Below are 27,590 nucleotides of genomic sequence, written 5' to 3'. Positions count from 1 at the left end.
ATTAGAATAAATCTTGGGCCCCCTATTAGAATAAACCTTTTTATGAGGTACTTCTGTACACTTGTTTATTTAGTCAGAATCGCTAATTTTTATTGAACTAGACCTACCTATTTTGTACCTCAAATACACAAGCGGTCTCTTAAATCTCGAAGATGGGGGCTCCAATCGTCTAGAAAGGTTCCTATCAAAGGTTCACGGCCATAATTTGACCAAAAAATAACCTCAAATTACATTTTGTACACCAATTTTAATACCACGTGTGAGACTCGCAAAATCCTATTCTATATTTACAATGTAATGTGTGAAATTCACAAAATTTTAGTCTATATTTACAATGTGTTAAAAATAAAGTACATCCTAAATAAATGAGATTACATCCTATAGAATTGAATAAAACTGCCTGAACGGTTTTTCTGATGACCGTTTTCGACCTCTGGTCTGTCTCCTAGTCCGAACAACGTACGGGCTTCTTTTTTTCAGGTAAACACTAAACCCTCTTTTCCATTTTAATGGATTCTACGAGTTAACATTCCTATCGTACGGCAGGATACATCCACGCAACAATGAGATCCGCAGGATGTCCAGTAAAAAAGAATATTTTATGTACTAGGGACTATATTACAAATACTTATAATTCTCTCAAAAGTACACCATTGCTCGACCTCACCATAAGGATAAGGAAAATGAAAAAAAAAAAACATTTCCAACCTTCCCATAAGGATAAGAAAAAAGAAAAGAGAACATTTCCAAGAGCGACAATACCTACAGTAAAAGCATGGACATCAACCAAAAGAATAGAGCAAGGAATTAATCATACAAGTTTTTAGCGGAAAATTCTGAACTACCTCTACACTCCTTGACGGCGGCTCTAGGAGAATGTGAATCATCTCAGCAATAAGGTGAAAGCGGAAGAATGTATTATTATGATATTAGCACGGCAAAAGTCACGAGAAGAATGGCAAGACTGCTGAGGAATGTGTTTGCAACCATGGTTGGACCTTGTGCTGTGGTTGGACCTTGTGCTGTGGTCCTGTTATTGGTGCCTGCGGGAGGTCTTACCACAACATGGGGCAGAGGTGGCTCAGTCACATCATTCTCTTTCAGGACCGGCTCAGGAGCCTCAGTTGGTGGTTGAAGAGACCGATCCATAACCGAAATGAGTAAGCCAGGTTGAACTGGGAGCATGTAAGAAGGTGCCTGTTTGTATCCTAGACACCGGTTCTCTGGGACAGTCACAAGACATCAAGCACCATTAGTATACTAGTAAAAAAGCATAATGCAAGATCCATAAATCAGTTCCATGAAAACTAAAAACTTTGAATGGAAGAGAGAAAAGCATGAATTAGTTTAATATAAACAAAACTATAGTGGTTTGACATTATCTATTCCCCAGAATTATCAGATACAATGTGGGTATCGAAGCAGAAGAAACCATAATATGTTACTGGAATTGATAAGGTTCTTACTCCTGTATCGGGCTGCTGTTGCTGGGTAGTCTGTAACTAAGCCATCAATGGTCATGTTGGAGACATACGTGTTGATCTCCACATAAGGATCTGAGAAAAAGTCCCATGCCTGAGACACAAACTCGTTGCTGAACCGTTGCACATAGACTCGGAGGCCTAGTGCCCGGACCTTTGGCACTACTTTTGTTACACCAGTGAGGAATGCCTCTTCACTAGGATATACACTTCCTTTGGTTACGAGCACAGAGCTAGCAAACTTCATTATCTCCAAGATTGTTGAATTAGTTATGTCACTGATAGTTTCGTTAATCCTGTAGACCAATTCATACTTGCTCTTCTTTCCAATATTGACGAGAACAGAGCTGTCTTCAGATTCAATCAATACTTTCTTGTTGTAACTAGATTTATTCAAAGTAGTAAGAACTGCATCAACTACATCAAGCCCCTGATTTTGAGCGAGGTATGCAGCATGCTGTAGGACAAGAACCACAGAGCGAAAAATTATATAAGTCTTAAAAAACATAAAAATGGTAAAAGTGCACATGACTAAAACATTTGGAGTTCATGCCCTAAAAAATAAGTGAGCAACATATTTTGAGTTCAAAAACTAATTTAAGCATTTTCTCAGACTGTTGATTCCCCATAGCAAGTCAATCATAAAGCTAAACTGGCTGATATTTCTAGTTATGTAATTCCCTTGATAGATAAATCCAAAAGCACAGACAACATATTCTTTGAAAAGTCAACCAAAGTTAACAACTGACCATCCTTGCCATTTCAATACCCACAAGTAAACTAGACCATCCTTGCCATTTCAATACCCACAAGTAAACTAGACCAATTTAAAAGTAACTTTTATCGGTCAAGAAACTATAGCTAGCTTATTCTACACAAATTTTTAATGTTGTTCATTCTCATGGTCCAGGCACGGGACATAATAAGCCTATAGATCATTAAAGCACAACACACCAAGTAGATCTTGCCTTCATAACATGTGTGCTTCAGAAATAATATGATCAGCCAATAGTTCAACAGGATAAACCTTTTTGATACTAAGAGTTGGCTTACCGAGATCATACAGACCTTGGCTCCTCAAATTAACAACAATTGATCAGAAGTCAAATTCAAAAGTATCGTCAATATCAACCTTTTGTACATACTGAAAAAGAACTTACATCAAACAAAACTGCACCACCGAAAGAAGTAAAAAATTATTTCCCCAATAAAATGTTGGTTCAGAATACTGAAAACCACAATATCAAACTTCATACATCTCAAACTGCATATGGCTACCCAAAGATTTCGACTGCTTTTCCTCCAATCATGCAACAGATCCCAGATTTTAAAAAAATACTAGTAGTTAAAGGAACAATCTTATATCTTCTTTATTCAATTGTTCAAACTAGAATTTATGTTAACCTGATGCACAGAAAAACTCACCTTTATTCCAATCAAGACTCCAGAAACAGAAGTTGCATTGCTAGCAATGGCCAAAAAGTCCGACAGTTGCACAAAGTTCCCATCATTTTTAGCTTTTGGATTTCGGAACAATGAATAATCTGTGTCCGGGTTGTACATTGAAGCTGTAACAAGGACAAAAATTTACCTTAATGTTTGAAACAAAGATTTTTCGAGACTAATAGTGCAATTAATATCTTCACAAAAGCAACAGAGGGTGGAGTAAATATGGTAGTCTTAAAGAATTGTCCATGGCATTTTAGCAAAAACCAGTTAGTAAAGGAGAGACACTATAATGCACCCAACTAGTCATACTAGTTTTTACCATAATTAGGAGCATCAAAATATTTTACCCTAAGTAATTTTTCATAGCATGGTAAATCGGATGAGTCAACAAAAAACTACTTCAGGATGAACTTACGCTGCAAAGTCTGAATTTGACTCCATGCGAGATTGAAGGCAAATATTCCATCCTGTATGTTAAGATCTGGAATGGTCTTTGTGAAACTTCTGAAGCCTGATTGAGCAGCTGTTGTTCTTTCTATAAGGTTTATAGATCCCATACAGAAAGGAACCCCATCCTGAGACATTTGAACTGGACAGTCAATAAAATCTGCTCCATCTGTAATAGCTTGGTCATATGCCTTATCAGTGCAACCAGGAAATATTCCACTTGCTCCTTCATATGAGATAATCAGAACCTTAGCTGAAGCAAAGACAGGAGAGAAGGATCAATATCTTGATAGCCCAATATGATGAATTGTTGTTCTCAAGGGAAAAAAACAGGGCGAAAATTTTAGCTTAAGCTATAGAGTGGCCAGTGAACTTTGCATCAAGGAAGCACTCGTTTTAGTCTTGTACCTTGATCAGTTTCGTTTTTGCCAATGTGGGAGAAGCAATCTGCAAGAGATAAGGAATTTTAAAATTCATGAGATAGATATCTTACATATTTAGCACAATGAATTCAGTGAAATACATGCAGAGGGTGAATGTAGTATCAACAGGTTCCTAGAGTCATTCATATTTTACCAATTTCATAGCTAAAGGGGACATTCAAATTTCAGGTTTAGCAAGCATGATCCAGACTTGCCAACTGCATTGCAAAGACATATAAGTGCTGAAACTTTTCTCACTTCATGGGCTTCTCATATTTGGTGCTGCATGAATTGGAGTCATAGAAACCAAAGAGTGCTGAATATTCTATGAACTTTGTACTCCAGCTCATAATTACAGAAAGTTGATGTCTGTATTATAGTAAATTGCCAGTTTGCTAGAATCTCCTGTCAATTTTCAAGTTACAACACCTTTTATCTGGTCGCAAGCATGTTCAACAAAATTTATAAATATGTCAATGTAGTAAAAATTATTCATTTACTCTCATAGAGTGCTACTTAGGAGTGGTTTAGTTCTAAATTACATGGCCAGACGCTTCATCTAGGACCTGACTTGTTAAACAGGTATAAATGAAGTCAATTAATTCTGCATCTCACCTATGGTCTCCGATGGAGTTATTGGGAAGTCAGATAGCACCCCGTCCACGGAAAAGTTGCCATTATCAATATAGGATAGATATTCAGCTACAGGATCATAATTATAGTCGTAGGCAAAAGTAACATCACTTGAGAATTCTGATGCATAAACTTCAAGGCCTGCCTCGTGAGCATCCAAGACTATAGATGTATGAGGAAGAAGATACTGGCTGTTGCTATCCACAGGCCATATGTAGTATTTGGGAACAAGAATGCCAGAGGCAAATGTTTTGATGAATGTTAGATTCTTTTGAAGCGAACTATATGTCTGGTTGGTTGAGGGCTCAATATCAGCTGGTCCAAGAAACCGAAAAACAAGCTTGGTCACACTAGGTCTGAAGCGTGCAGCTATACTCTTTAGGAAATTCACCTCTGGTGATGAAATATAATTAACAACCACCTTTCGAGATACAGAGATAACATAGCTTCTCATACTTAGATTGTGTTGGCTGTAGAAAGCATCGTGCTACAAAAACATTCGAAACAATTACTCAAGATGATAGGTTTCATTTGCTAAAATATTCAGAGGAATGAGGATGAATTACAACTCTGCAGTTGGCAAATACCTGAACATTCAGCCACAGCGCAGATGGTTGGACTTGGGTTGCAACATAGTCAACCGTAAGAATTGGTTGTGTTCCATCAAATCTGTTAGTTCGAGAATAGATTCCTTGCTTCACTATACAGGACAGAACACTTTGTCAGTGTAATAGAAAAGCTTTAAATGTTTAATTCTTCCTTCCTAAAACATTTTTCAACTCCAACATAGTAAAAAACCGATGATGAAAGTGATCTCAAAAGGTTTAAGAAATAATTTCAGCTGCAAAATTAAGTTTGTTATCAGCCGTTGAGAAGCCAATGTTCACTTGAATTTCCTAACCAGCCCAACTGAAAAACTCCAGCCAGATACCTATCTCAACAGCTTTTTTTTTTTTTTTAAATCTCAACAGCTTATTTGCTCTTAATATATTCCACGACAAATGCACAATGCAAAGCACTGCCCAAACAAGGTAAGCCGTTTCTTGGAACTGGAAGCTATTACCAGAAATGAAACAGAAGGATGAGAGGAAATAAAAAGTTTGGCATGAAATCTGCAAGCAACGTGGATGTGGTATTCGAAACAAATCCGATGACGGGAGAAAGGAGGGGATGAACAAGGATCATGTGCATGCTCAATAAGAGTTATAAGAGTATAAGTAGTTAATAGCTCTTCACAAACAATAACTTACAGCTGACGAGTCGCAAGTCCTTAAGATTATAATCAATTGAAAACCATCCCCGTGTAGAGACCCCACTGACAATGTAGGTACTTGCCCTATTATTGAAAACCACATTAACGTCAGAAGCATTGTCAAGCTTCAAATCTGGAAAGCAGATTCCCGCTGCATCCTTCGTGAGCTGGACATCACACCATAGGACTAAGTCTGATAAGCTCGTACCAACAGCGAGTGCATATGCATTGTAGCTTGAATCTGGGAATAATCCAGAAAATCCTCCACGAGCTATGGCTAGTGGGGCAGATCCTGTAAAAGAAAAGCAAAGAAGTCACTTCTTCTTCCGGCAAGTGTTGCATGGAAAAAATTGAAACCCAAAAATGACGCTAATTATTTAGTCATTCATAGGTAGCTTCGTGAAAATATAAATTTTGACTTCAACTCCTGCAAATCAATTGAGGCTACCATTTATGTAACTAGTTCTTCAGCTGCTAGGGTAAGAAAGTAATCTGCTATAAGGAAATCTGGAAAATATTTGAGTTTTTTCATCTCACAGACCTGATTTAAAGTTCCATTCAGGTATAAAAATTTGGAAACTGTTCGATATATATATATATATATATATATATATATATATATATATATATATATATATATATATATATATATATATATATATATATAACCTTTGAGTTCTATAGTCTTATGATCATATTTCGTCATTTTAGGATAACGGAGATGGTCTCTACTAAGCAATGGAAATTAAAGAGGTAAAAATCCAAAAAAAAATATAGCAATAATAAAAATAATTCCTGCTCTCTTTTTTTCTAAAGGAAAAATAAACCAAAGCAATTTTGATTAATTGAAAATCCGGTTTAACTCTTCTCAGCAGATTAACATACTCCACACGTTTTCAACACGTGACAACAAAATTCTTCTTCCGCAATTTCCACTTCCGAATTTCTTCAATTCACTCCATCGTTTTATGTTATTTCTTTTTCTAGTTCCTGAAATTCGACCAAAAACAAGGAGCTAAAAATAGGCAGACAGAGGAAAAAACAACCTAACAGTACTCACCACTGAGAGTTTGCCATTTTCTAGTGGATCCTCGAGCACTAACCAATGCAGCAGCTGAAGAAAGCAGGAGCAAGAGGCTAAACAGAGACCGGAGCTTCCACATTGCCGGCGAGTTCAGCCGCACGAAACTTGTGCGGATATTTTTCAGGCTTTTATTGGGAGATGTGAGAGACTTAGATTTGGAATTCAGAAGATAGAACTAGCAGCAGTGTATCAGCTGAAAGAGAGAAGGAGAGGAGAGAGATAAAATAGCTTCTTTTTTTCTTTTTTTTGGTGAGGTGCGGGGGATAGTACTCTCCACTCTGGCTTTTGCTGCTAGTTTTTAATTATGGGTTGCCAGAAAGGCCGTAGAGTTTAGCTGCATTTTACTACTATTACTCTCTCTTTTTTTTCTGATTAAATAGACTTCTGACATGAGCTGGAGCTGCGGCTGAAATTGAAGACCAACACCCGAGCTAGCTGCGCTCGTGTTAGAGCCGCCTTTGTGAATTGTGAGTGAGTTGTCAGCTTAGTACAGGCGAAGACTTTTCTTTTCTTTTTTTTTTTTACACTTCTCTCTTGCTATGGTCTCGAATTTGCGCTCGTATACACTTAATCTTCTTCATCATATAAGAATTTCCATAAAATTGTAGCAACTTAGCGGATTAAAAAAAAAAAACCACCTTATAGAAGGAAAAATGCGACACTTCATCACAGTAAAGACAATAATGTCCCCGTGTTTGAATATAATATATCATGTTCTTAAGTAGAAAAGTATAATTTAATGCAAAAAATAAAGTAATTTATTACAAACTGAAAATCATACTCCATTCATCGTCATAAGCTTATGTACCACTTTATTAAAAGCAAGATAAGGACCGTCTTACTGGAAAAAAGCTAATATATTTCTCTTTTCTTTTGGGGCTTGTGTTTATAATTAAGAGATTTTGTACTTAAAATAGGATCGGAGAAGTAATTAGATTAGGAATTTTGTACTTATCACGTATATTAATTATGAAAAAAGTAGAGTTTATTTATATTTTTCATCACGATATGGAGTCATATTTAATTTTCACACAAGAAGTTATAGTGAATAATTACAAATTTTGATGAATGTACGTTTAAGTAGTTTATGCAATAGTTCACTTATTATGCTTTATGAATATGGTTGGAAATCTGGAGTCACGAATTTATTTCAATTGATTAAAAAACAAATACTCCCCGTAGCAGGATTAGGTGAAAGAACTATTTGATCAAATGGGTACACTATCAAAAGGCCAATTTTTGGGAAAAAGAAAATTGTTGAGAAATCTGGGGAGAGGCCACAAATGTGGGTACATTAACATACAGCTGATGGCTGGGAGCCATTTTGATCAGCTCAGTGACCTGGTGATTGGACGACAGCCAGACTTTCGACAAAAAGACATGGGTCACAGTTGTCTCGACGTCCTACGTGTTCATCCATTATTTGCTCTTGTTTTATTTACATGTATAAATATGTACACTAATTTCTAGTCTTATTCTTCCTTTTCATCCGTCACAAATTATAATTTATTTTTTAATTAAAAAATAATTAATTTATAATTTTTTTGAAATATTTTTATTTAATATATTTTGTTATCGGTGAATATAACTTATCGTATTCAATAATTACTTTGATTCATATATTGAATGGTGTAACTTTTAATAATAGTGTTGTTTTTGATAAAATTAATTAAAATTTTAAATTGTATGGGAAAATAAAATTATCAAATATGTAAGTGTGTGTGTGTGTGTGTGTATATATATATATATATATAGAGAGAGAGAGAGAGAGAGAGAACTTTTTTGTGTCCTCTGGAATTTGTAAACGGCGTTAACGCTTACGCAGTCAACGAACGCGCAAAACGGGGAGGCGACGCGGTCCGCCCGAGCCATTGTATTGTTTGGCTCGTCGTGGGAGAGTTTGCAAAAGAAATGCAATTAGGAGTTTAGGACCGGACAAATTAAAATTACTACTACTGCTACTGCTTACTGCTTAGACGAAAGAAAAGTTTACGGAAAATAAAAGAAGAAGACAAGTTAGTTGGTTTGGATGTAAATGTTTTGTTTTGTTTTGTTTTCAAAATCCATAATGGAAGTCGCTATTTGGAACAGTAACAGACAGGCTCTGAATGGAAATCCCAAATGCTCAGAATTGAATTAAGTGGAGTCAATTTCATATATGCGGATGGGTAAACGCGCATTTGGGATTAATTGATAGTGACTTGTATGGTTTAAGAAGCTAACGTGAAATCATACACCTCTAATGGTCTGTTTGATTAGATGTAAAATATTTTCATTAGGAATGAAACTATTTTTTGTTGAAATTATCTTCTAGGAAAAGATTTGCATTTACATAATTTTCAGGTGTTTGGTTGCAATTTGAAACTTTGCTCCTATCATTAAAATGTCAATGACTAATTGCCACCACGTTGTTCTCTGCCCGTTGTTACTGTACTTCACCACCAACTGACAAACCCTAACTTATAAAATCCATCCGTGAAATGACATTTTTTTTTATGTATTACTCCTTCCGTCCCACTTTGATAGTCCCGTATTCCTTTTTTATCTATTCCAAATTATAGTCCACTTTCCAATTGAAGAATGTAGTTGTATTTTAATTTTTCTAAAATACCCTTATTCAATGTAAGTAGTTGTTACTATAAACCTACCCCATTTAATAAGAGTTGATTCTTTTTTTACCATCAATTCAAGTTCTCATAAAGTTGTACCATATTTAATGTGAGAGTATTTTAGGAAAATAGCAATCTAAATTTATTTTTCCAACAAAGTTAACTACTTTTTCTTAAACTGTGTGAAAAAAGAAACAGGACTATCAAAGTGGGACGGAGGGAGTAGTATTATTTACAAACTCTAAATCCAATTTTCATAATCAAATAGTATAAACTTTCAAGGATAAATATCAAGGGCAATTTGATGAAAAAATTGGAGTTTCAAAAGAATCCGCATGGAGAAGGAAAATTCAAGTTGTTAAAAAGGAGAAAATTCCATTTGCATTGAAATTTTGTTTTTAATGTAATCATTGATGAGTTTGTAGTGAGTAAAGACTACGCAAATTGTTTAACACGCTTTTTGTATCTTTTCGTGTCCTTTGTATTGAATGTTCCTCTATCAATAAATGACAGAAGTTTCGACTTTGCCAACGGACGCGTTGCTTTGAAAAGCAACTTTAGTTCCTCATTTAAGGATGTTGTTTCACATTAAAATGGGGAAAATAATTTATTACGTAAAATATTTTCACCAGTTCTAAGGCAACCAAACGCAGGAAATTGTGAAAGACATTTTCTATAAAATATTTTCAGTCCAAACAAACACACCCTAAGCACGTACAATTGACTTTAAAATCAATCAAAGGAATATGCAATTATTTATGCCATCAGTCCAACCCAATATTCTATATTGTTATGTAAATGAAGGCAAATATTGCGGTTCAATACCAAATGCAAATGTTTTCCCAAAAATTTTCAAGTGTGCTAGGATATGTGATTATATGGGAAATTTTTATTTATATTTTTTGCTTGCATCACAAATAGGTATCCTAAGTTTTTTTTTTTAAAAAAAAAAAAATCTTCTCAACTATCTGATTATTTCAATTACATCATATTACAAAAAAAGTACAGTGAATAATTATTTTAAAGAAATTTTCAAGTAATCCTCTATCCTTCAAACACATGTAAACATGCTAATGCAGATGAAGTATAAAATGCATAGAATATTGTAGACAACTGACAAAGATTACATGAAAATTTGCATATATATTAAAAAATGAATAAATTTTATACACACTATCACGGCTGGATGGATGATTTATGAGTAATTTTTTGAATTTCAAATTTAAATTTTACACATGTATCATATATCTAATGGTGACGGTATACATATTAGTAGTATATATAAAATTAATCCTTAAAAAAAATTACACTAAAATTTGAATAAGAAAATCCGCTTATTTGAAGTTCACGGCTCAAAATTGTCTAACATTTGATATATATATATATATATATATATATATATATTTTTTTTTTTTTTTTGAGGGGTCTAACATTTGAAACTCTAACGTTAGCTGTCTAATTGCAAGCACGATGCTTATGGAAAACTCATTACAGGATTTCGGTGTGCGGGTGAGGAATTTTACAACGTTATATTCCCTTTCTCAAAGCTTATCTGTACAATGGGCATCACCAGCTCAGGCACTACTGGTGACGTAGCTGCATACACGTCGTGCGCTAATAAATATAAGTCGTAATCTACTGCTAATATCTTTTCTTCTAACATTCCTCTCTCTACTGACCTTTTTCTCTCCACAAGTTACCCGCTTTTGGAGTTACTGTGGGGAGTTAGATTTATTTGCCAAAAATTCTTACTTTCGTAAAAAAATGTCAGAAAGAAAAAAGAAAAAAACCATCTCTTTTCTTTCCTTCCTTTTTTTTTTCCCCTTTGTGCTTTCATGTTTCCTTTGATAATTAGTAGGTAAAAGCCGCAAACGTGATAGACGCAGAGATTAGCTGCCATATGTCAGATTAATATCTGTATATCTCCATCCACAGCCAGTGATACTGCAGAAAACCGAAAAGAAGAAGTATGAAAACAGGCGATAATGGAAGCAGTAGCTTTGTGTTGTAGTTTGGGCATGACTTCATGTTAACATCTAAAAACTACAAAGTTTTTTTTTTTTGTAGTTACACGGGAATACCAAAAAGGATTACGAAAAAGTTCACTAAAAGTAGTATCAAATATCAAACATCATGAAAAAGATTAATTAAATATTACGCCACAACTTGCCATACAGTGCCAGCTAACTCATTGGACAATCAATGACACGGCGCAAAGGTGACTCAATACCACGCTGGGGGGCGGTGTTCGGGCAAGTGGTTTTTACGCAGGAAAATTGTTTAGACTGTGATTTTTCATTAAAAAATTTTATATATTTTATGAACATATTTTTTAATTATTTTTTTATTTCACATATATTAAAAATCATTATAATATATTTTTCTGTAAAAGTCCTAAAAATAACAATCCAAATTGGGGTGTGTTTGGATAGGCTCTATTTATCCAAAAACATTATTTGCTTGCATCATAAATATATTTTTTAAATACATCAATCACTTTTTATTTAACACATTACAAACATATTTTTTAACACACTACAAAAAAAGTACTACAGTAATTATTTTAAATAATCTTCGATCTAAACAAACCCAATACTCTAGTTTTTTTGGTTTTTACAAATTGTGAACAATATGGGAACTCTTATTTCATTCTTGAGCACATCATTTAATGCGACTAAAAAACGACTAAATTAAGATTAGGCATCATTTGAGGTTATCATGCTTTTACTAAAAATGTATTTTTGGAAGATAAAACACTTTTAATGAGAATCATTCCTTGAATTTAAGAATAAAGCTCCTGGCCAATAGGGCGTTTTTACATCAATTCAAAATCGATACTCTCAGAGCAATTTTATGTTCCAAAAAAAAAAATTAAAATCCGAGTTTAACAATTTTATCATAAATTTTATGTTAAATAAAGAGATACTTTGTTTTAAAAAAACACTTTAATGAAAAAACTCTACTGATTAAGTACTTTTTGATAAGTCATTGCAACTCCAAAACACCTTTAGTTCAATTTTATAAATTAATATTGTTCACGTTTTTTTGAAGTTCAAATCCAGTTTAGTCTTTATCCACTCTTAATATTATTATTAATTAATGATAAAAAGGGAGGGAGAAAAATGAATGATAAAATAACTAAGTAACTATTTAAAAAAAATATTGAGTCATTATGAACTATTTAGACATTGTTCGGATTGCATATTTTATTGATTTTTCTGGGATTATTTATTTTATACATATTCGGCCCTTTTTTTTTTTTTTTTTTTTTTTAATGTAGCTTGCATTGCATATCATATCATAAAACTACCACATTAGTTTCCAAGATCTAGCTTAATTGATAAGAATATTAGTTAGATAACCTAAAACTTGGTGCGTCTCTCAAACCATTCAATTTTCTTTTCCCCTTGTAAAATTCAGAATACCTCTTAAGAAAAATGCTATATTACTTTTTTTAAAAAAAATATTTTAGTAAGGAAAATATGGAATTTAAGAAATGAGAATAGAGAATGGGGATTTGAAAATTAAAATCTCTAATTATTAGAGCTTGAAAAAGTCTAAAAAATGCAACCTAGATAGTCATGTAAATTAAAAAGTTCAATTTTGTTTGATTATTTTAACGAGGTTGATATTATGTTCAAATTGTGCGGTGTTTATTTACGAAACCAACTCGAATCGAATTCGAACAGTTACGTATTGCAAGTCATCCTCTAACCAAACTATCCATTAAGCTTTACTCCAAGGCACAGGACGACGGCAGAAAGCATGTACTATGATAACCTCCCATTGCCCCTCGGCCTCCTCCGCGTGTATGAGAAAAGATAGAAAGTGACAATCAGTAACCCTCAGGAAAATGGTGAAACAAACGGGAAAGAAGCCAGAACTATCCATCCATTTGTCGCCTTCGAATGCCATACAAAAAAAAAAAAAAAAAAATTTGCAATATATTTGCAAAATTTGTCCTGTCCCCACATCTACAGATAATAAATAAGTAAATTTTTCGAGTGGCCACGTTCGTGGTTTGCGTTTGGATAATCATCAATAATGGTATAAAGAAAATATAGAGACGGAGCCGCGTCGTTCATGTAATGGCCCCCAACAACAAGTCCTCGAAGAATCATTCAATGGAGTTATTATTATCAAAAAAAGGAATCATTCACCGGAAAGGGACGTTTTTGCTAAATCCTTCCTCGAAGGGATGTTTGCGTCGTGACCGTTGCTGCTTCTGCAGCAGGCTCTCGGTCTCGGTTCCCACCTTGACCGGTTATGTTGTCAAATTTCTCCCTATTAATAAATTATTGACAAGGAAACGTTTAACTGATCCATCCATCCATCCATCGAGTAAACGGAAAATTATTATATTATTATTCTCTCCAAAACAAATAAATGAAAATGACATTAATATTTTTTACTTATATTATTTCAGCTATTATTAACCCCACAATTTCAGCAATTTGGTGCGCTACCCAATTATTTAACTGGTTGCGGTTATTATTTGGGAGTGAATCACTATAATACAAACTACATCAATAATATATCCAACAAAATAAAACTTTCCAAATCTTTTTCTTTATTATTATTTTTTTTTTTTTTGCAAAATTAAACTTTCCAAATCTTTGAGGAAGACCTCTCCTTGTTGAGAGGAGGAAGCGGCAAAAGAAAAGCCATTTGAAAGAAGAATTTCAAAAGGATACCGGCTTTTTGGGTTCCTCGGGGTTTAAGTTTGTAAAAATTGACGTAAGTTCTTTGGATTTCGGAAGGAAAAAAAAAAGAGAAGAATTTCGTCTTAGGGTAGGTATGAATGGGTCATAGTGTTTGGGCCTCCTAACCGAGTGGGCTTCAAATGCTAAGCCAGCCTTAGTTTACTCTGGTCCAAGAGTCAGTCTAACGCTCAGCCACCCCATCCCCTTCAGACAGGGAAGTCAGGCAGGGAAGGCCTTTGAAGCTTCTATCGTTATTTCCTACAAAAAAAGAAAAAGAAAAAGAAAAAGAAGCTTCTATCATTATTCATTCACACTGGTCCAAGACCAAAAAGCTTTATAAATTATACCCTTCTTGCCTTCGCGAAAATCTGATGCATTTCCTTGGAGGAGAACAAAAAAGAAAAAAGAAAAAGAGAAGCATTCCACATGCAGGAGGAGTTGACACGTAGATAAATGGTTGTCATGACCCAATGCCACGTGTGACTAAATCACAACTGAAATGCCATGATGAGACGGCCTCTCTCCTGCTCTGCTTCCAATTCCTGAATCAAAGAGAGCAATAAACTGATAGTTCTGAAGCTGAAGACTCGAGACTCAAGAATCAAGATCAGTAAGTAGTACCATTATACAAATCTGCTAGAAGATCGCGTAATTATCGTACGAGTTATGCTGTTGATGATGATGTCTTCGGAGTATGTAATGAAGCTGGGAGAGGGCCATGCACACGTCGTTCCAGTAACAGTAGTGTTTGTTGCAGTTCTGTGCTTATGTTTAGTCATCGGACATTTTCTTCGAGAAAACCGTTGGGTTAACGAATCAATCACTGCCATTCTCATTGTAAACCCCTCTCCTCTTCCCCTGCTTCTTATTTGACCCCCCCCCCCCTTTTTTTTTTCTCGGTTGCTTAATTGTTTGATTTCTCGTGACATCAAAAAAAAAAAAAAAAAAAACCACAATAGGGATGTTTAGCTGGGACAATAATCTTGTTCATCAGCAAGGGTAAGAGCTCTCATATTCTCAGATTTGATGAAGAGGTGTTCTTCATTTATCTCCTTCCGCCCATCATCTTCAATGCAGGGTAAGCAACAAGATGATGACGATCAATGTTTTCCCCACGAAGTTTATTTACCATCTTGCTAACTAGTTATAATTCCTTGGGGAGCGTACATCTTCGCTAGGTTCCAGGTCAAGAAGAAACAATTCTTCCATAACTTCTTCACCATCATGCTGTTTGGAGTGGTTGGAGTGTTCATTTCAACCACCATAATCTCAGCTGGTAATTAAATTTCTAACTTATCCCGGCCTTTATTTTATCTGTCACGTAATGTTTATATGGAATATGCTAATGTAGACCTATTTCTGCTGGTAACCCACATATTTGTCGATCATCAAAATTACCGGAAACTCGCCCCTGACTCTTCAATTCTATTGGTGGTGTAGGTACTATGTGGCTGTTCCCCAAATTTGGTTTCGTGGGGTTGACTACTCGTGACTACCTTGGTTTGTCTTTGCCCCTAGAATACTTCCACATTATTTTTCTAACTCCTCTGAAACCTCTAGTGATGAAATTAGCATGCACTGCTACCCTTTCATCACTGTGCTCAAGATGTACTTGCTACCTTTGCGCTTTAATATACTTCTTGAATTCAGGTATTGGGACAATCTTTTCATCGACAGATACAGTCTGTACATTGCAGGTTCGCTCTGAATTTTGTCTGAGTTTGTCTGTTTGCTACATTAAGTAAGTTGTTTTTTAGGTTCGTAAACTGCACTTGCTGGATATGCAGGTCCTCCATCAAGATGAAACTCCTCTGTTGTACAGCCTAGTGTTTGGTGAAGGGGTGGTGAATGATGCAACATCGGTTGTTCTGTTCAACACAGTCCAAAAGCTTGATGTGAATAGACTTCATGGACGGCAAGCTGTTCACATACTTTGGGATTTCTTGTATCTGTTTTCCACAAGCACAGCACTTGGAGTATCGGTGTGTTTTGCTCTCTTAATATTCTTAAACCTTAAGAAAAATGCTTCTCTAACTGCTAATTGATGGAAGGCAATGGCATAGTACAATGTGATGTGCCCTGCAATTCAATTGCCTGGTGATTTGAGATACGGTACTTAGTTTTATTTCTCCTACTGCAGGCTGGGCTTTTGACAGCATATATACTTAAGGGTCTGTACTTTGGCAGGTAACTCCTTCTATTGATCCCTTGCTCTACAAAAATAGGAGTCTCCCAAGTGGCTTCTGTAAGACCACTTAAGTGAGCCAGTCTCTTATGTAATGTGCCCGTCTTGTATGAGTGAATGCTTCTGTGTGGCAGACATTGCACGGTTCGGGAAATAGCTCTGATGGTTTTGATGGCTTACCTGTCTTACATGTTGGCTGAGGTAAACATGGTTGATTTGGATGTTGAAAATATCCATACTTGGAATGCTTAGCACATGCAGATCATTATTAAGTGTAAACGGCAAATGCAGTGTTGAAGGAATTCACCTTGCTTCTGGTAATGTCAAGGATAAATCTTATGTATGAAATATGTCGACAGATGTATTGCACCAATCACATTTCCAATTGAAATCCTAAAAAGTGGATATTGGTTAATGCCACAAACGAGAACCCCATGATAATAGAAATGTTTGATTGGAAAACATGTAGACAACCAAAAATAGGCATTGTACCTGCTTCACAAGCGGAGCCAAGGTGATGGGGTGCACCAAAAATCAGTAACTGGCAATCAAGACCCTGCACCTATTGCATACAAACCTCAAAGCACTGTAACATATAAGTAAAATTAAAACAAAAACATTGTATGCACTTTTCTTCAATGCATGTTACAGGCATATGCAGGTTTGCAGTAGCCTCAATATAAAGCTTAGTGTTGCTCAGGGATTGATCTTGACTTTTGCAGCTGCTCAACCTTAGTGGGATTTTGACAGTCTTCTTCTGTGGGATTTTCATGTCCCATTATGCATGGCATAACACCACAGAAAGTTCAAAAATTACAACCAGGTTTGTTCCCTGAATCAGGCAGTGTCTATTGCCTTTGTCTATAACTGTGATTTATCTGCCTACTTGCTTAGCAAACTCTGTTGTTGCTTGCATCAATAGAGCAGAAAATAAAGATGCAACTCATGTTTCTCATCACCTGATCTATGCTAAATGTTTCTGACATATACTTAACTGCAGGTATGTATTTGCTACAATGTCATTTATTGCGGAGACGTTCATATTTTTGTATGTGGGAATGGATGCACTTGACATTGAGAAGTGGAAGCTGAGCAAATTGAGGTAAATGTACTTTGAAGCTTGTAGAAAGATCTTCAATCTATATGGTTAGAAAAGTCATTCTAAGTAATTGGTTAGAAAAGGTCATTCTATATGGTTTGAAGTTAATTCTAAGAAGACTGAGGTTTTGAGAAGTTAACATGGGCCCTTGGGGATAGAAAAGAAATAGGGAAAATGATTTTCCAAATTATCCTAAGGGACATGTTCTTTAAAGTTTCCAATTTACATTACGTCTATGCATAAACAAATTGTTGATTTCACCTGTCAAGTAACCTCTTTTATCTACCTTGTCGCAGGGTTTGGACCTTGCTCGTTATATGTACCATTTTGATCTTCCTGATATTACTTGGCCGCGCTGCTTTTGTCTTTCCTTTGTCTGTCCTTTCGAATTATGCAAACAGAAATGCTTCCCGTTCATCCACAGTAACACTCAAGCACCAAGTACACAATTATTGTACTTTTATCAGCAACTTCTATATTCAGGTGACATCAAATTGCTCACATTTTTTTGACTGATTTTTGGTTATAACAGGTAATAATTTGGTGGGCTGGACTTATGAGAGGAGCTGTATCCATAGCGTTGGCGTTCAAAGAGGTACGCTTTCTGTACATTCAGACAAACTTTGTGCAAAAGCATTAGCCAGTACCGTTGCATTTCACCTTTTTTGTACGTTGGAATGTGTTATGAATGCCAAATTTGTAATTGTTGGCTGGTGCAGTTCACTCACTCAGGGGTTACATGGGATCCGGTCAATGCCACAATGGTCACTACAACAGTCATTGTCGTGCTCTTCAGCACAATAGTAAGTGTGCTTTATTCAGAAACCAAGATTCCGCAGATCTCACCTCTACTTCTGTAATGAAGTCCTAATTTATTGAACGAATTATTTCTTTCTCAAAGAATTCCTGAGTGGAGTGTTTTCTTGGTGCCTAGAAGGGTTTCATACTACAGAGAATGTTTGCCAATTGATTAAGAAGTCAATGATGCAGGTATTTGGCCTTTTAACAAAGCCACTTGTGAGTTGCTTGCTTCCGCCGCATGATGCTAAAATTGGAGACCTAAGCCGTGAACCGACCATCTCCAAGGAGGATATGAGACTTCCTTTGCTCTCTTTTGAAGAATCTGCTGCAACAAATGTTCAACGTGCAAAGGATAGCTTGTCCATGCTCCTAGAAAGGCCTGTACACACGATTCATCACTATTGGAGGAGGTTTGATGATGCTTACATGAGACCAATATTTGGTGGCCGGAGAAGCAACAACTCCTCTTCATGAAGCTGGAGGAACGAGGAGTTATTATAGCTGAACCCTTTTTAAACACAGCTCGTTTAGTTGATTGAAGTTGGGCATTTAAGCAGTAGTAGTAGTTTTTACGACGCTCGAGCAGGAAAAAAAGCCCAATTCTGGGCTATAGACTTATAGGCACCGTGCACGTACGAACACGACTTCTACTGTGGCAGCGTCTTTCTTTCTGTTGCTTTTCCGGCGAAAAGGCGTAAAACACAAAAGAGACCAGACCACTGAAAGTGATGGCCAACGAGTACGTACAGGAAAAGCCCTTGTCAAAAACAAAAGCGATGCAGCAATAGACGTGGCACTGATTCAGAACAATCAATTAAAGATGCTAAACTTCCAAACAGAACTAAAAGAAGATAGACAAAAGATTCGTTCCGTTCAGTCTACTACTCTAGGAGGAGTCATTCAACGGAGCAATGATTGCGCACGCATGAGTTTTGGCTGATAGCATGTCAACTTATTAGACTCGGACCTGGCATTCGTGTGGCAGCTCAAGGCCACATTTGCCAGGCAACTCCATCGCCTTTGAGGGATTGCTTAGCTGTGATTTGTGCTTGCAAAGACAGTGCAAATCAGACTTGCGCAAGGCCTTGCAACAATCATTGCTGGGCTCCGGGGGTGATTTGCCGGTAATTGCCGGGAGGCATTCTGCAAGTTCAGCTATCGTGACATTGCAAATATGGGTAGGTGTCGCTTCAGCACCACCACCACCACTACCACCACCGACTGCAGCGAGGAATATCACTGCCATTACCAGCAGGCACTTGGCCACATGCTCCATATTTGCCATTGCCCGTCTTCTCCACAGATAGATAGGGCAGTACCGCAGGACTCTACCATGTTCTTGGCCCTGCTTAAATACTAGTAAAAGAGATAAAGGGAACCCATCGTGCTGCTGACTTGGAACATTTGTCTTAGCTCATTAAATTTCAGTTCTCCGTATGGTGATCACCATGTGATGCTGTTTGATTCATCTTGTGCGATCTGGACTTCATATTGGAACCTTCCCAGAAAAGGAGATTCCCATTTACTTTTAAAGTTAAAAAAAAAAAAAAAAAAGAGACTAGATTCCACATCCTCTTCAAACAAACACTATCTACTTGTTGGCATGCGTGCTCGATTGTTCATGCAACTGGAAGTGTCCAATTATGTCCCACGTTGATCTTGCAAATTGCATTCGTCTCTATTCCTCTCTCTTGAAAACAGAGGGCAACAGGCACGAACATTTTTTTTGCTACCCTAGAAAAGCACTGGAAACTTCTGGTGTATAATAGGACAGGAATTTAATTATTCTCAGATCACGGCCTTTGTCAATTCGTAAACAGCAGAAATTCAGAATTACATATTTCATTCAGAAAATACATGGAATCATCTTTTACATTTCTCCTGTCTTCCTACCTTCTGCATCTTTACAAGTGTCAGAAACTACCATTAGAAAAGATGCCTGAAGAAAACATAGATTAAAAACCTAGAACAATCACAGGCTATGACATAAAACTTGCAATTAGCCCAAAATACACATTCGTTCTGTTCATCATAACTTACCTTCCCTAACCCACACCAAAACTATGCAAGTGAAGCTGGAAAGCACCCAAATTCTTGTGGTAAGTAATATTAGCCAATGTCAGAACGTAACGAGTTAGCAGAACACCATTTACCTGCAGAAATATTAGATTTTATCAGTTATCATGGTTGATCATCAAGTATATTATCCGCAGTTTGGACTTATTGGATTTAAATCTTGTTCTAAGTAAAAATGAAAGGGACAAAAAAAACCTTGATATGAAATTGCTCAACATTACTACATGACTGAAACAAACTTAAAAAGATTCTTAATAAAAAAGGAACTGAACCTAATATATTTCTTGACAAACAAGTCTTGCCTGGCCTACATGTTCTACAGATTAACTGATCCCCAAGTGCAGACAGTGATGGAAAGTGAGACACTAGATAAATTTCCTTTATCTTACCTTTATCGTGGTAATTCAAAACCTAATAACTATAATGGCACTCCAAGTTACCCTTTCAGAATAAAATCATCTACGTTTTAGTTCAGCACTCACCAGTCAACCTGATTAGCAATCATGATTTCTTAAGTAGATGGAGTCTTGCTAGCATCTCTGGTATGCCCAGTGCAGAAATACTCTGACATCCAAAAAGCTCTTGGAGTTTTGCATCACACATGATTGCCATCGAATTCAAGGGATCCTAGATATATAGGAAAGGATATGTACCATTAAAATCTCAAACATGTTAACTAGATGAAATCACTCATAAACTAACTTGGAATTAGATGGAGCTTTTATAATGATGTAAAAAGCAAGATGTAATAATTCCAAAAGATGTATATTGTATTAAGATCATCCAGCAACTGCAAGAAAATTTTTTTCCACACTTCATCAAATATTAATTTAAGTCGTGTATTATATAAATTGCAATTACTTTCTCATATTCACAAATCAATTGTATGATTCATGTCCCAAATTTCAGTCGTATTCTGCTAAAAAATGGGACTTGCCAAATCTGTGTTAAGTTGCTAATATAATATCTTCCAGTTCCTAACTACTAAAAATGAGCAATAAAGGAGACCACTTAAGCACTCACCTCGAGCTGATTGACCTTAATGTATTCCCACACCTGCCGTAGTACCTCAGCCTGGGACATCTCTCTTTCATCAGTACCAAAGAAATTCGCAAGCGCTTCAGATATTACCACAACTGGAACTGTATTAGCACTTTCACTTCCAGATTCCACCTCTATTTTTGCTTTCTTAGCATTTTGAGCTGTTTGTTCTGAAAAAAGGCATACAAGTGAAAACCAAATCAACAAGAGTCTGAAGAGTAAAATTCATCCAACTTAAAAAATACATACTTGTAGGTTCAAGAGGGATTATATGCTTAGCTAGCAACTTGTTCATCTTGAACATATCAGTACAGTCTGTCTCAAATACCACACGCAGCTCATCGTTGCAAATTATCTTCCTTTTGTTGTTAGGATCTTGGAGGTTATTTTTCCTTATGTACGCCCAAAGTTGCTTCACAATCTGAACAAAGTGGAGAAGTTTTAGGCCCACACATAAGTAGCTGTTATACAGGTAAGGCAAAAGAGAGAAAGAAGAAAACAAAAACAAAACGAAAGAAGGGTAAAGGATCTAGTTATCTACAGTCCAAACCTCAGTCCTGGGCATTGTTGCCTGACCCACAACTGCCTGAAGTTCAGGAGAAACACCACAGAGTTTATTTAGTCCACCTGGACCACCTCTCCTTTTTTTCCCACTTGAAGCACTACAAATAAGTGCAAATGAATTTTATCAAAAGCTACACAGTAGAATTGAATTACAAATCAACTCCCTGGAACAGGACACATATACTGCACTGCGATTGCAGCCAAGAAGAAAAGGTAACGTATCAAATCTCCTCTTATGGGGAAAATAACAAGGACCATTAACAACGAAGGAGGAAAATAACATTAAACTTCATTCTAAACTTATATGGAACAAAAAAGAAAAAAAAAACAAAGGGAAAATTAAAAGGAAGAAGAGATATTAGACTTCATTCTAAGCTCGATGTTTTTATCAAAATCTTTAGATTTTGGTGCTAGTGCAACATGGCGGATACAAGATGTGCTGGAGACTAGAGAGAGAGAGAGAGATGATCTGCATAACAATTAACAACTAGTTATCTCATGGGTGCAACTCTTAGATTAGTTTTCTTCTCCACTAAATGGATTTAAGTTAATTAAATCATGTTTAGTTCATTAAAAGATTACATGTATCCAAACTCAAAAAGGTAAAAGTTGATTTATAAATGTTTCATTTAAAGTAAGTGTAGCTGTTCAAGTCGAAATGTATGAAATTATTATTTAATATAAGTCCTTTGCTTAATTATCAATTAAAAAATGGAGGTAGTTTTTTTTCCCCCCAAAATATGGTAATTGTATTTAACGAGGCAGACAACAAGACCAAGGGTTGCTCTTCCTTAAGGAGAATACTAATAATGATGAACGACTTTCGCCAGTTACAAAATGATTTCTATGCCTACTATAACTGGGGACTCGATCAGCACATCCTAATTAGGAATCACAATTTAAGATTTCAGTCACTAAATCTTGATCTCATGGGTCAATCAGAAATCTGGGAAAGAAAGGGAGGTGATGGTGAGAACAGAATTATTACCCCCGAACTTCTCCCTTCATGCGTCAGAATTAGAACCTTAACCCCCAAAGAACCCCTCTCCCTCAGGCCTAGGTCAGCGCTGATTATTAACCTATTAGAATCTGTATAAACTGAATTAAACAAGTAAACGTAAACTAAATATCAAAAAGCATGAAATTCTTTGTCTCCAAACAACACGCAATGGTTATACTCAACTTCCATTCACAATTTACATCTTATGTTCAAGAGTTTAATCACATGATACGGAAACAACCAACCCTCTTTCTTCTTAGCTCTTTTTAGGGCGCAATTTAAAGAGAATTTCACAAGACTGGACCTCAAATTTCTTACTTTCAAAATAAATAAATAAATAATACTCTCGTGATAAGTGAATGCACATTTTCCAGTAATCTCATTAATTTAGAAAAGCAAACTTACTTGACTTCCTGCTCGGTTGGTGAGCAAATGGATGAAACCGGTGAGCTCACAAGATATTAAAATTTTCTAATTTTTTGTATTTTCAATTCCTCCAGTCGCTCACCAACCTAACAATCCCCAGACAATGATGGCAAAAAAAAAAAAGCAACAAAAATTCAAAAAGACGCACCTTTCCTTGGGAGCTTCGGGAGCAGCGACAGGGGCTGGAGTAGGAGAAGTAACAGCGGCAGCAAGTGGCGGCGGAAGTTGGGGCCGCGTTTGTTGCTGTTGCTGCTGCTGCAGCGGCGGCGGAGGCCGAAACCCGTAGTCCTGAGGATGCGGGAAGCCGAAATTGGGGGAATGGAACTGGGTATGGGGGGCGGAAACGGGATGGTGGTGGTGGTGGGGGTGAAAATTGGGGTTTTGGTGGAGGGTAAAATGGTCCTTGTGATGCTGGGGAGGTGGCTGGAAGTAGAGTTGGATCTGGGAACGAATGAAGTCGATTTTGTGGGAGAGGTTTAGCCCTAATTTGGACTCAAGGTGCTGAACGATGCCGTTTATGGAATTGAAAGGAAGGCTGTTAGGGTTCGATTCACGGAGGAGTGCGTCTAACGCCTCCGCTATATCCCGGTCCGACACTACCATTCTTCCACCGCCGCGTTCACTACTCATTTCCAAGTCAGTTATACAATAAACTCGACTCACTCACCGAGTTACTCTCACTCTCACTCTCACTCGCTAACTCCCTCCTCTTTCAGCAAACAGAAATTAAGGGCCTCTCTCCTTTTTCCCTCCCGGCGTCGCTCTCGCTGTTTTCTGCCGTTTCTCTCTCTGTACCGATCTTATATAGGGTGTAAAATGACAAAAGTATCCCTGGCGGAAAATCTAATGATAGCACGTGGTATGGATCTAGAGTGAAGGGCCAGTGAGAAGTTGACAGATCGGATGACAGGTGTGACTTCAGGGAGGTTTTCTGACACCGGCTTGTGTCTTTTATTTTATCCGGGGGTCTTACTCTTATCCTTCGGCAAATTTAATGGGGAGATGGGGAGAGTAGGATAATTGTTTAATTAATTGAGAAAAGAAAAAAAGAATAGTATCATACTCCAGTTCAAATTTCAAACTCTTTATTAATTTAATTTGAGATAAATGATACTTAATACTATCTTATTAATGTTATCCAATTATGCACAGGAATCCGTGTTATAGCAATGCTTAGGTTGGAACTTGTATGGCGCGCACTATTTCCTGTGCTAATTTTCGAGCAGAACTTGTCATCGATCAAATTTTAGATATTCCGGCTGACAAGTTTAACAGCAAAATGAGTCAAAGTATAACTAACAACATATCCTATCCTATCTTTCTTGTACAATGAAAATGTGTTCTGTCCGAACACACCCAAACAAACCCGCCTTTCTCAATTTGTGCGTGTCACCCTTGCATGGAGGCCATTCTAATCTTCTCTGCATCGTTTCAATTTTATCGGATGTCACGTCCTCGAAGCACACTTCTGAATGAGTGTGTTTAGATAGTAGATTATTTAAAATAATTATTTTTAAAAAAATATATAGCGCTTTTTTTTATATAGTGTATCTGAGATAAAAAAATAATTAAAAAATATATTGATAATAAAATAAATAAAAAATTGACAAATAAATTACAATCCAAACAAATCAGGCAAAATTATCAAAGGGTAAAATACACAAAACTCCCTTGCGATTTGGCATTTGGACATGATATTTCCTCATTATTTAAAAACACCTACATAGTCTTCTCAGACTTTAGACTAAAGTGAAATTTGACCGTTCTCAGACTTTAGACTAAAGTGAAATTTGACCGGTATCCTGTATGCTACCTGCAAGCGATGTATTATTATTTTTTAAATATTTTTATTTTATTGCCATTTTTTCTTTTAATTTTGGTGTTTTGACTTAATTATCATAGGTATTTTTACAAATTTTATAATTAGTGATGCATTTTTAAAATTTTCTAAAAGTTATTCATATCCTCTCACTATTTTCCTCTGCCATTTCTCTCTACTAACGCCAATCGCCACCACCGCCCGCGGTTCTGTCTCCAATGATTCTTCCAAAACAATGGCCCTAAAATCCAAATTCATCCAAATATCCAAGAAAGAATTTCATGAATTTTATAAGCTTCCATCATAAAATTCTTGAAAAGGTAGACAAAACAGATGAGTGAAAATGGCATCCCTTTTCGTTTTTCGTTCTTCGTCCCATAATCCGTTAACCGCCGGATGATCCACAAGAAAGGTGACAGGAATCAAACATAGCTTTGTGTAGCCTATGCGAAACAAGCCAGGAAGTAACGAAACTCCTCTTTTAAGAGTAAAAAAAGTAGCAGCTTTTTTCAACTATGCCTTTCATCTTTCGCCTGGTCTCGATTAGAGTCTAAACTAAATCAGTTAAGCGGCTTCCTTTGAGGAAAGTGGGTCTTTTTGCTTTCACAATTCTATTATCCATTCTCTATGCATCACCTACCTAAACATGAAAGAGTAGAACGGAAAGCTAGTCTTCTTATCCAAGAGCTTCTGGGCAAATGGCAAGTTTCAGAAATAGAAAATCTCCAACTACAAATCCTCTTCTTCTTTCTCCTTGAAATCATAGCAAAAACGAGACCTACCTGTTGAATTCCTCTATCCAATTTTTGGGTCTTTAATGGCTGATCCTGTGGTGTCCATTTTTCCCGTGGGGGATTAGGTCCGTAGCAATACATAAAAGTACAAACCGACCCACTACCTCTCATATTATGGTACTCCAAAATTGCAGGATTTTAGACTTTGGGTGGAGAGGATGGTGGTGTGGAGTGGTGGAGGGGATGCTGTAGAGTTCGGGATGGTGGTGTAAAGTTCTGGTGGAAGGGGAAGAGGAGCAGGAGATAGGCGAAGAAAGAAAGAAAATGTGAAAATGCAAAAAAAGAAAAAGAATAAAAAAAAATGAGCAGATGCCAAGACCCGTTGCTTCGATATTATGAGTTGTGGAGACTGTGAAACGGAGGAAGAAGGAGAGGAATAATAGAAAAGAAAAAGAAAAAAAAGGAAAGGAAAGGAAAATAAAATAAAAAAGAAAAAATTAATAATAGACGGTTCACAACAGGTCAAAAGCAAAATTCCACTCTAGTCCAAAACACGAGAGGATAGTGTGGATATTTTTAAATAATGAGGAGGTAATATGTCAAATAGTCAAATTATAATGAGATTTTATGTATTTTATCCATTACCACCAAAGGACTATAAATTTGACTCTGTTTCTTTCCTCTCGCCTTTTCTCTTTATTTTTTCTTCACTTTTTGAATCAAATGTCTTTAATTAAGATCAATACTCGGTACCTGTACACAGGACTTTGGACACGGGGCTGGATTTGTCCTAATTCCCAGCTCAATTAAGTGGGTGATACGTCTCATTGACGCATGGATGGTTCAAGGGAACCTGTCCATTAGCAAACCCAGATCGTTATAGTGGGCTACTGCCAGCTCTCTTTCGGGCGTGAATCGTCATGTAGCACGATGAACTGACTAACCTTGGACTCTCAACTAAACATCACAGATCAGACGACTGTGGTGAAATTGACACGTGAAAAGCATCAAACTCCTAAAAGGTCGAGGCCGAAGTGGAAAGACTGTCAATTCCACAGTTGATATTTGAGAGACTGGGGGGCGTCGTCCAATCGGCAAACACTGAGCCTGACAAAGGTTCCTTAGTCACGTCAATCCGATTCACATGGCCCAATCAAGGTACATCCTCATAAAATTTTTGAGCGTAAAGCCTTTTTGGACTTCCAAACTCAGAGACTCCGTTTGTATTGGTTATTTTTTTTAAAATAAAATTTTCATATATAACATTATAATAATACATAAAAAAAATAATCTCAAAAAATGCAAAAAAAAAAAAAAACCTCAAAAACAGCTAAAAAATAACTTCAAACAATACAAATTTTTCACTTACATTGCTACAATAAGGGCCTTTTTAGCAAACAAGCTTTTGGCTAAATTTGTTTTCTACAAGTTTGTTAACAATTTTAGGGAAAAATGCACTTTTCATCCTCAAAGTTTGGGGGGTTGACCAATTTCATCCTCAATGTTTAACCCCAAACACATTTCATCCTCAATGTTCCGTAATTTTGACCAATTAAGGACAATTGACGGGAAATATCCAATTGACCGTTACAACCAACGGTTTTACCCAACAAAAAATGGGTAAAACCGAATGGAGCTAACTTTAAAGGAACAAAATGCAACGGACGGACGAAAAGCTCCATTGTTGTCCTTTTTCCCTCTGCCCTTCAACCCCAAAATTTTCTTGCCAATCTTTGCAGCTTTAAACATTCATCCTCAGAGCATC

General features: G+C 36.4%; 3 protein-coding genes and 1 pseudogene across 8 annotated transcripts; 1 reads left to right on the top strand and 3 right to left on the bottom strand.

Moving 5' to 3' along the window:
* Positions 1 to 578: 578 nt before the first annotated feature.
* On the bottom strand, positions 579 to 7,115 carry LOC113743702 (glycerophosphodiester phosphodiesterase GDPDL4-like). 2 transcript variants are annotated; one of them, XR_011818140.1, is made up of 10 exons: positions 6,745 to 7,042; positions 5,683 to 5,976; positions 5,020 to 5,132; positions 4,415 to 4,919; positions 3,786 to 3,824; positions 3,346 to 3,630; positions 2,907 to 3,049; positions 1,467 to 1,938; positions 846 to 1,223; positions 579 to 762 (listed from the first exon to the last, which is right to left on the bottom strand). XR_011818140.1 is itself a non-coding variant. In XM_027271768.2 (9 exons), exons 1-9 carry the CDS (start codon positions 6,845 to 6,847, stop codon positions 922 to 924), a joined length of 2,256 nt encoding a protein of 751 aa, XP_027127569.2. In that variant the 5' UTR covers positions 6,848 to 7,115; the 3' UTR covers positions 579 to 921. The 2 variants fall into 2 exon arrangements, 1 of the variants encoding a protein (XP_027127569.2); XM_027271768.2 differs by having other exon boundaries at positions 579 to 1,223; positions 6,745 to 7,115.
* A 7,492-nt stretch (positions 7,116 to 14,607) lies between these two features.
* LOC113688759 (sodium/hydrogen exchanger 4-like) lies at positions 14,608 to 19,633 on the top strand. 5 transcript variants are annotated; one of them, XM_027206554.2, is made up of 14 exons: positions 14,608 to 14,917; positions 15,040 to 15,158; positions 15,259 to 15,356; positions 15,521 to 15,580; positions 15,731 to 15,777; positions 15,868 to 16,062; positions 16,221 to 16,267; positions 16,400 to 16,466; positions 16,988 to 17,088; positions 17,266 to 17,367; positions 17,661 to 17,805; positions 17,897 to 17,959; positions 18,084 to 18,167; positions 18,355 to 19,633. In XM_027206554.2, the coding sequence occupies exons 1-14, from the start codon at positions 14,747 to 14,749 to the stop codon at positions 18,637 to 18,639; spliced, it is 1,584 nt and encodes a 527-aa protein (XP_027062355.1). In that variant the 5' UTR covers positions 14,608 to 14,746; the 3' UTR covers positions 18,640 to 19,633. The 5 variants fall into 5 exon arrangements, with proteins under 5 accessions (XP_027062355.1, XP_071916459.1, XP_071916458.1 ...); XM_072060358.1 differs by having other exon boundaries at positions 17,766 to 17,787; positions 18,343 to 18,836; XM_072060357.1 differs by having other exon boundaries at positions 17,766 to 17,805; positions 18,343 to 18,836.
* Positions 19,634 to 19,991: 358 nt separating this feature from the next.
* Positions 19,992 to 24,048, bottom strand: LOC113688762 (uncharacterized). The gene is made up of 6 exons (XM_027206556.2): positions 23,421 to 24,048; positions 21,833 to 21,944; positions 21,532 to 21,703; positions 21,265 to 21,452; positions 20,724 to 20,868; positions 19,992 to 20,318 (listed from the first exon to the last, which is right to left on the bottom strand). Exons 1-5 carry the CDS (start codon positions 23,900 to 23,902, stop codon positions 20,743 to 20,745), a joined length of 1,080 nt encoding a protein of 359 aa, XP_027062357.1. The 5' UTR covers positions 23,903 to 24,048; the 3' UTR covers positions 19,992 to 20,318; positions 20,724 to 20,742.
* Positions 24,049 to 24,629: 581 nt separating this feature from the next.
* Positions 24,630 to 24,738, bottom strand: LOC113691215 (U6 spliceosomal RNA; annotated as a pseudogene).
* Positions 24,739 to 27,590: the final 2,852 nt, after the last annotated feature.

The sequence above is a fragment of the Coffea arabica genome, chromosome 7e (genome assembly GCF_036785885.1).
Source record: "Coffea arabica cultivar ET-39 chromosome 7e, Coffea Arabica ET-39 HiFi, whole genome shotgun sequence".
Lineage (NCBI taxonomy): Eukaryota > Viridiplantae > Streptophyta > Magnoliopsida > Gentianales > Rubiaceae > Coffea > Coffea arabica.
Note: the sequence above shows the minus strand (reverse complement) of the source record. Positions and strands in the feature narration are given on the sequence as shown.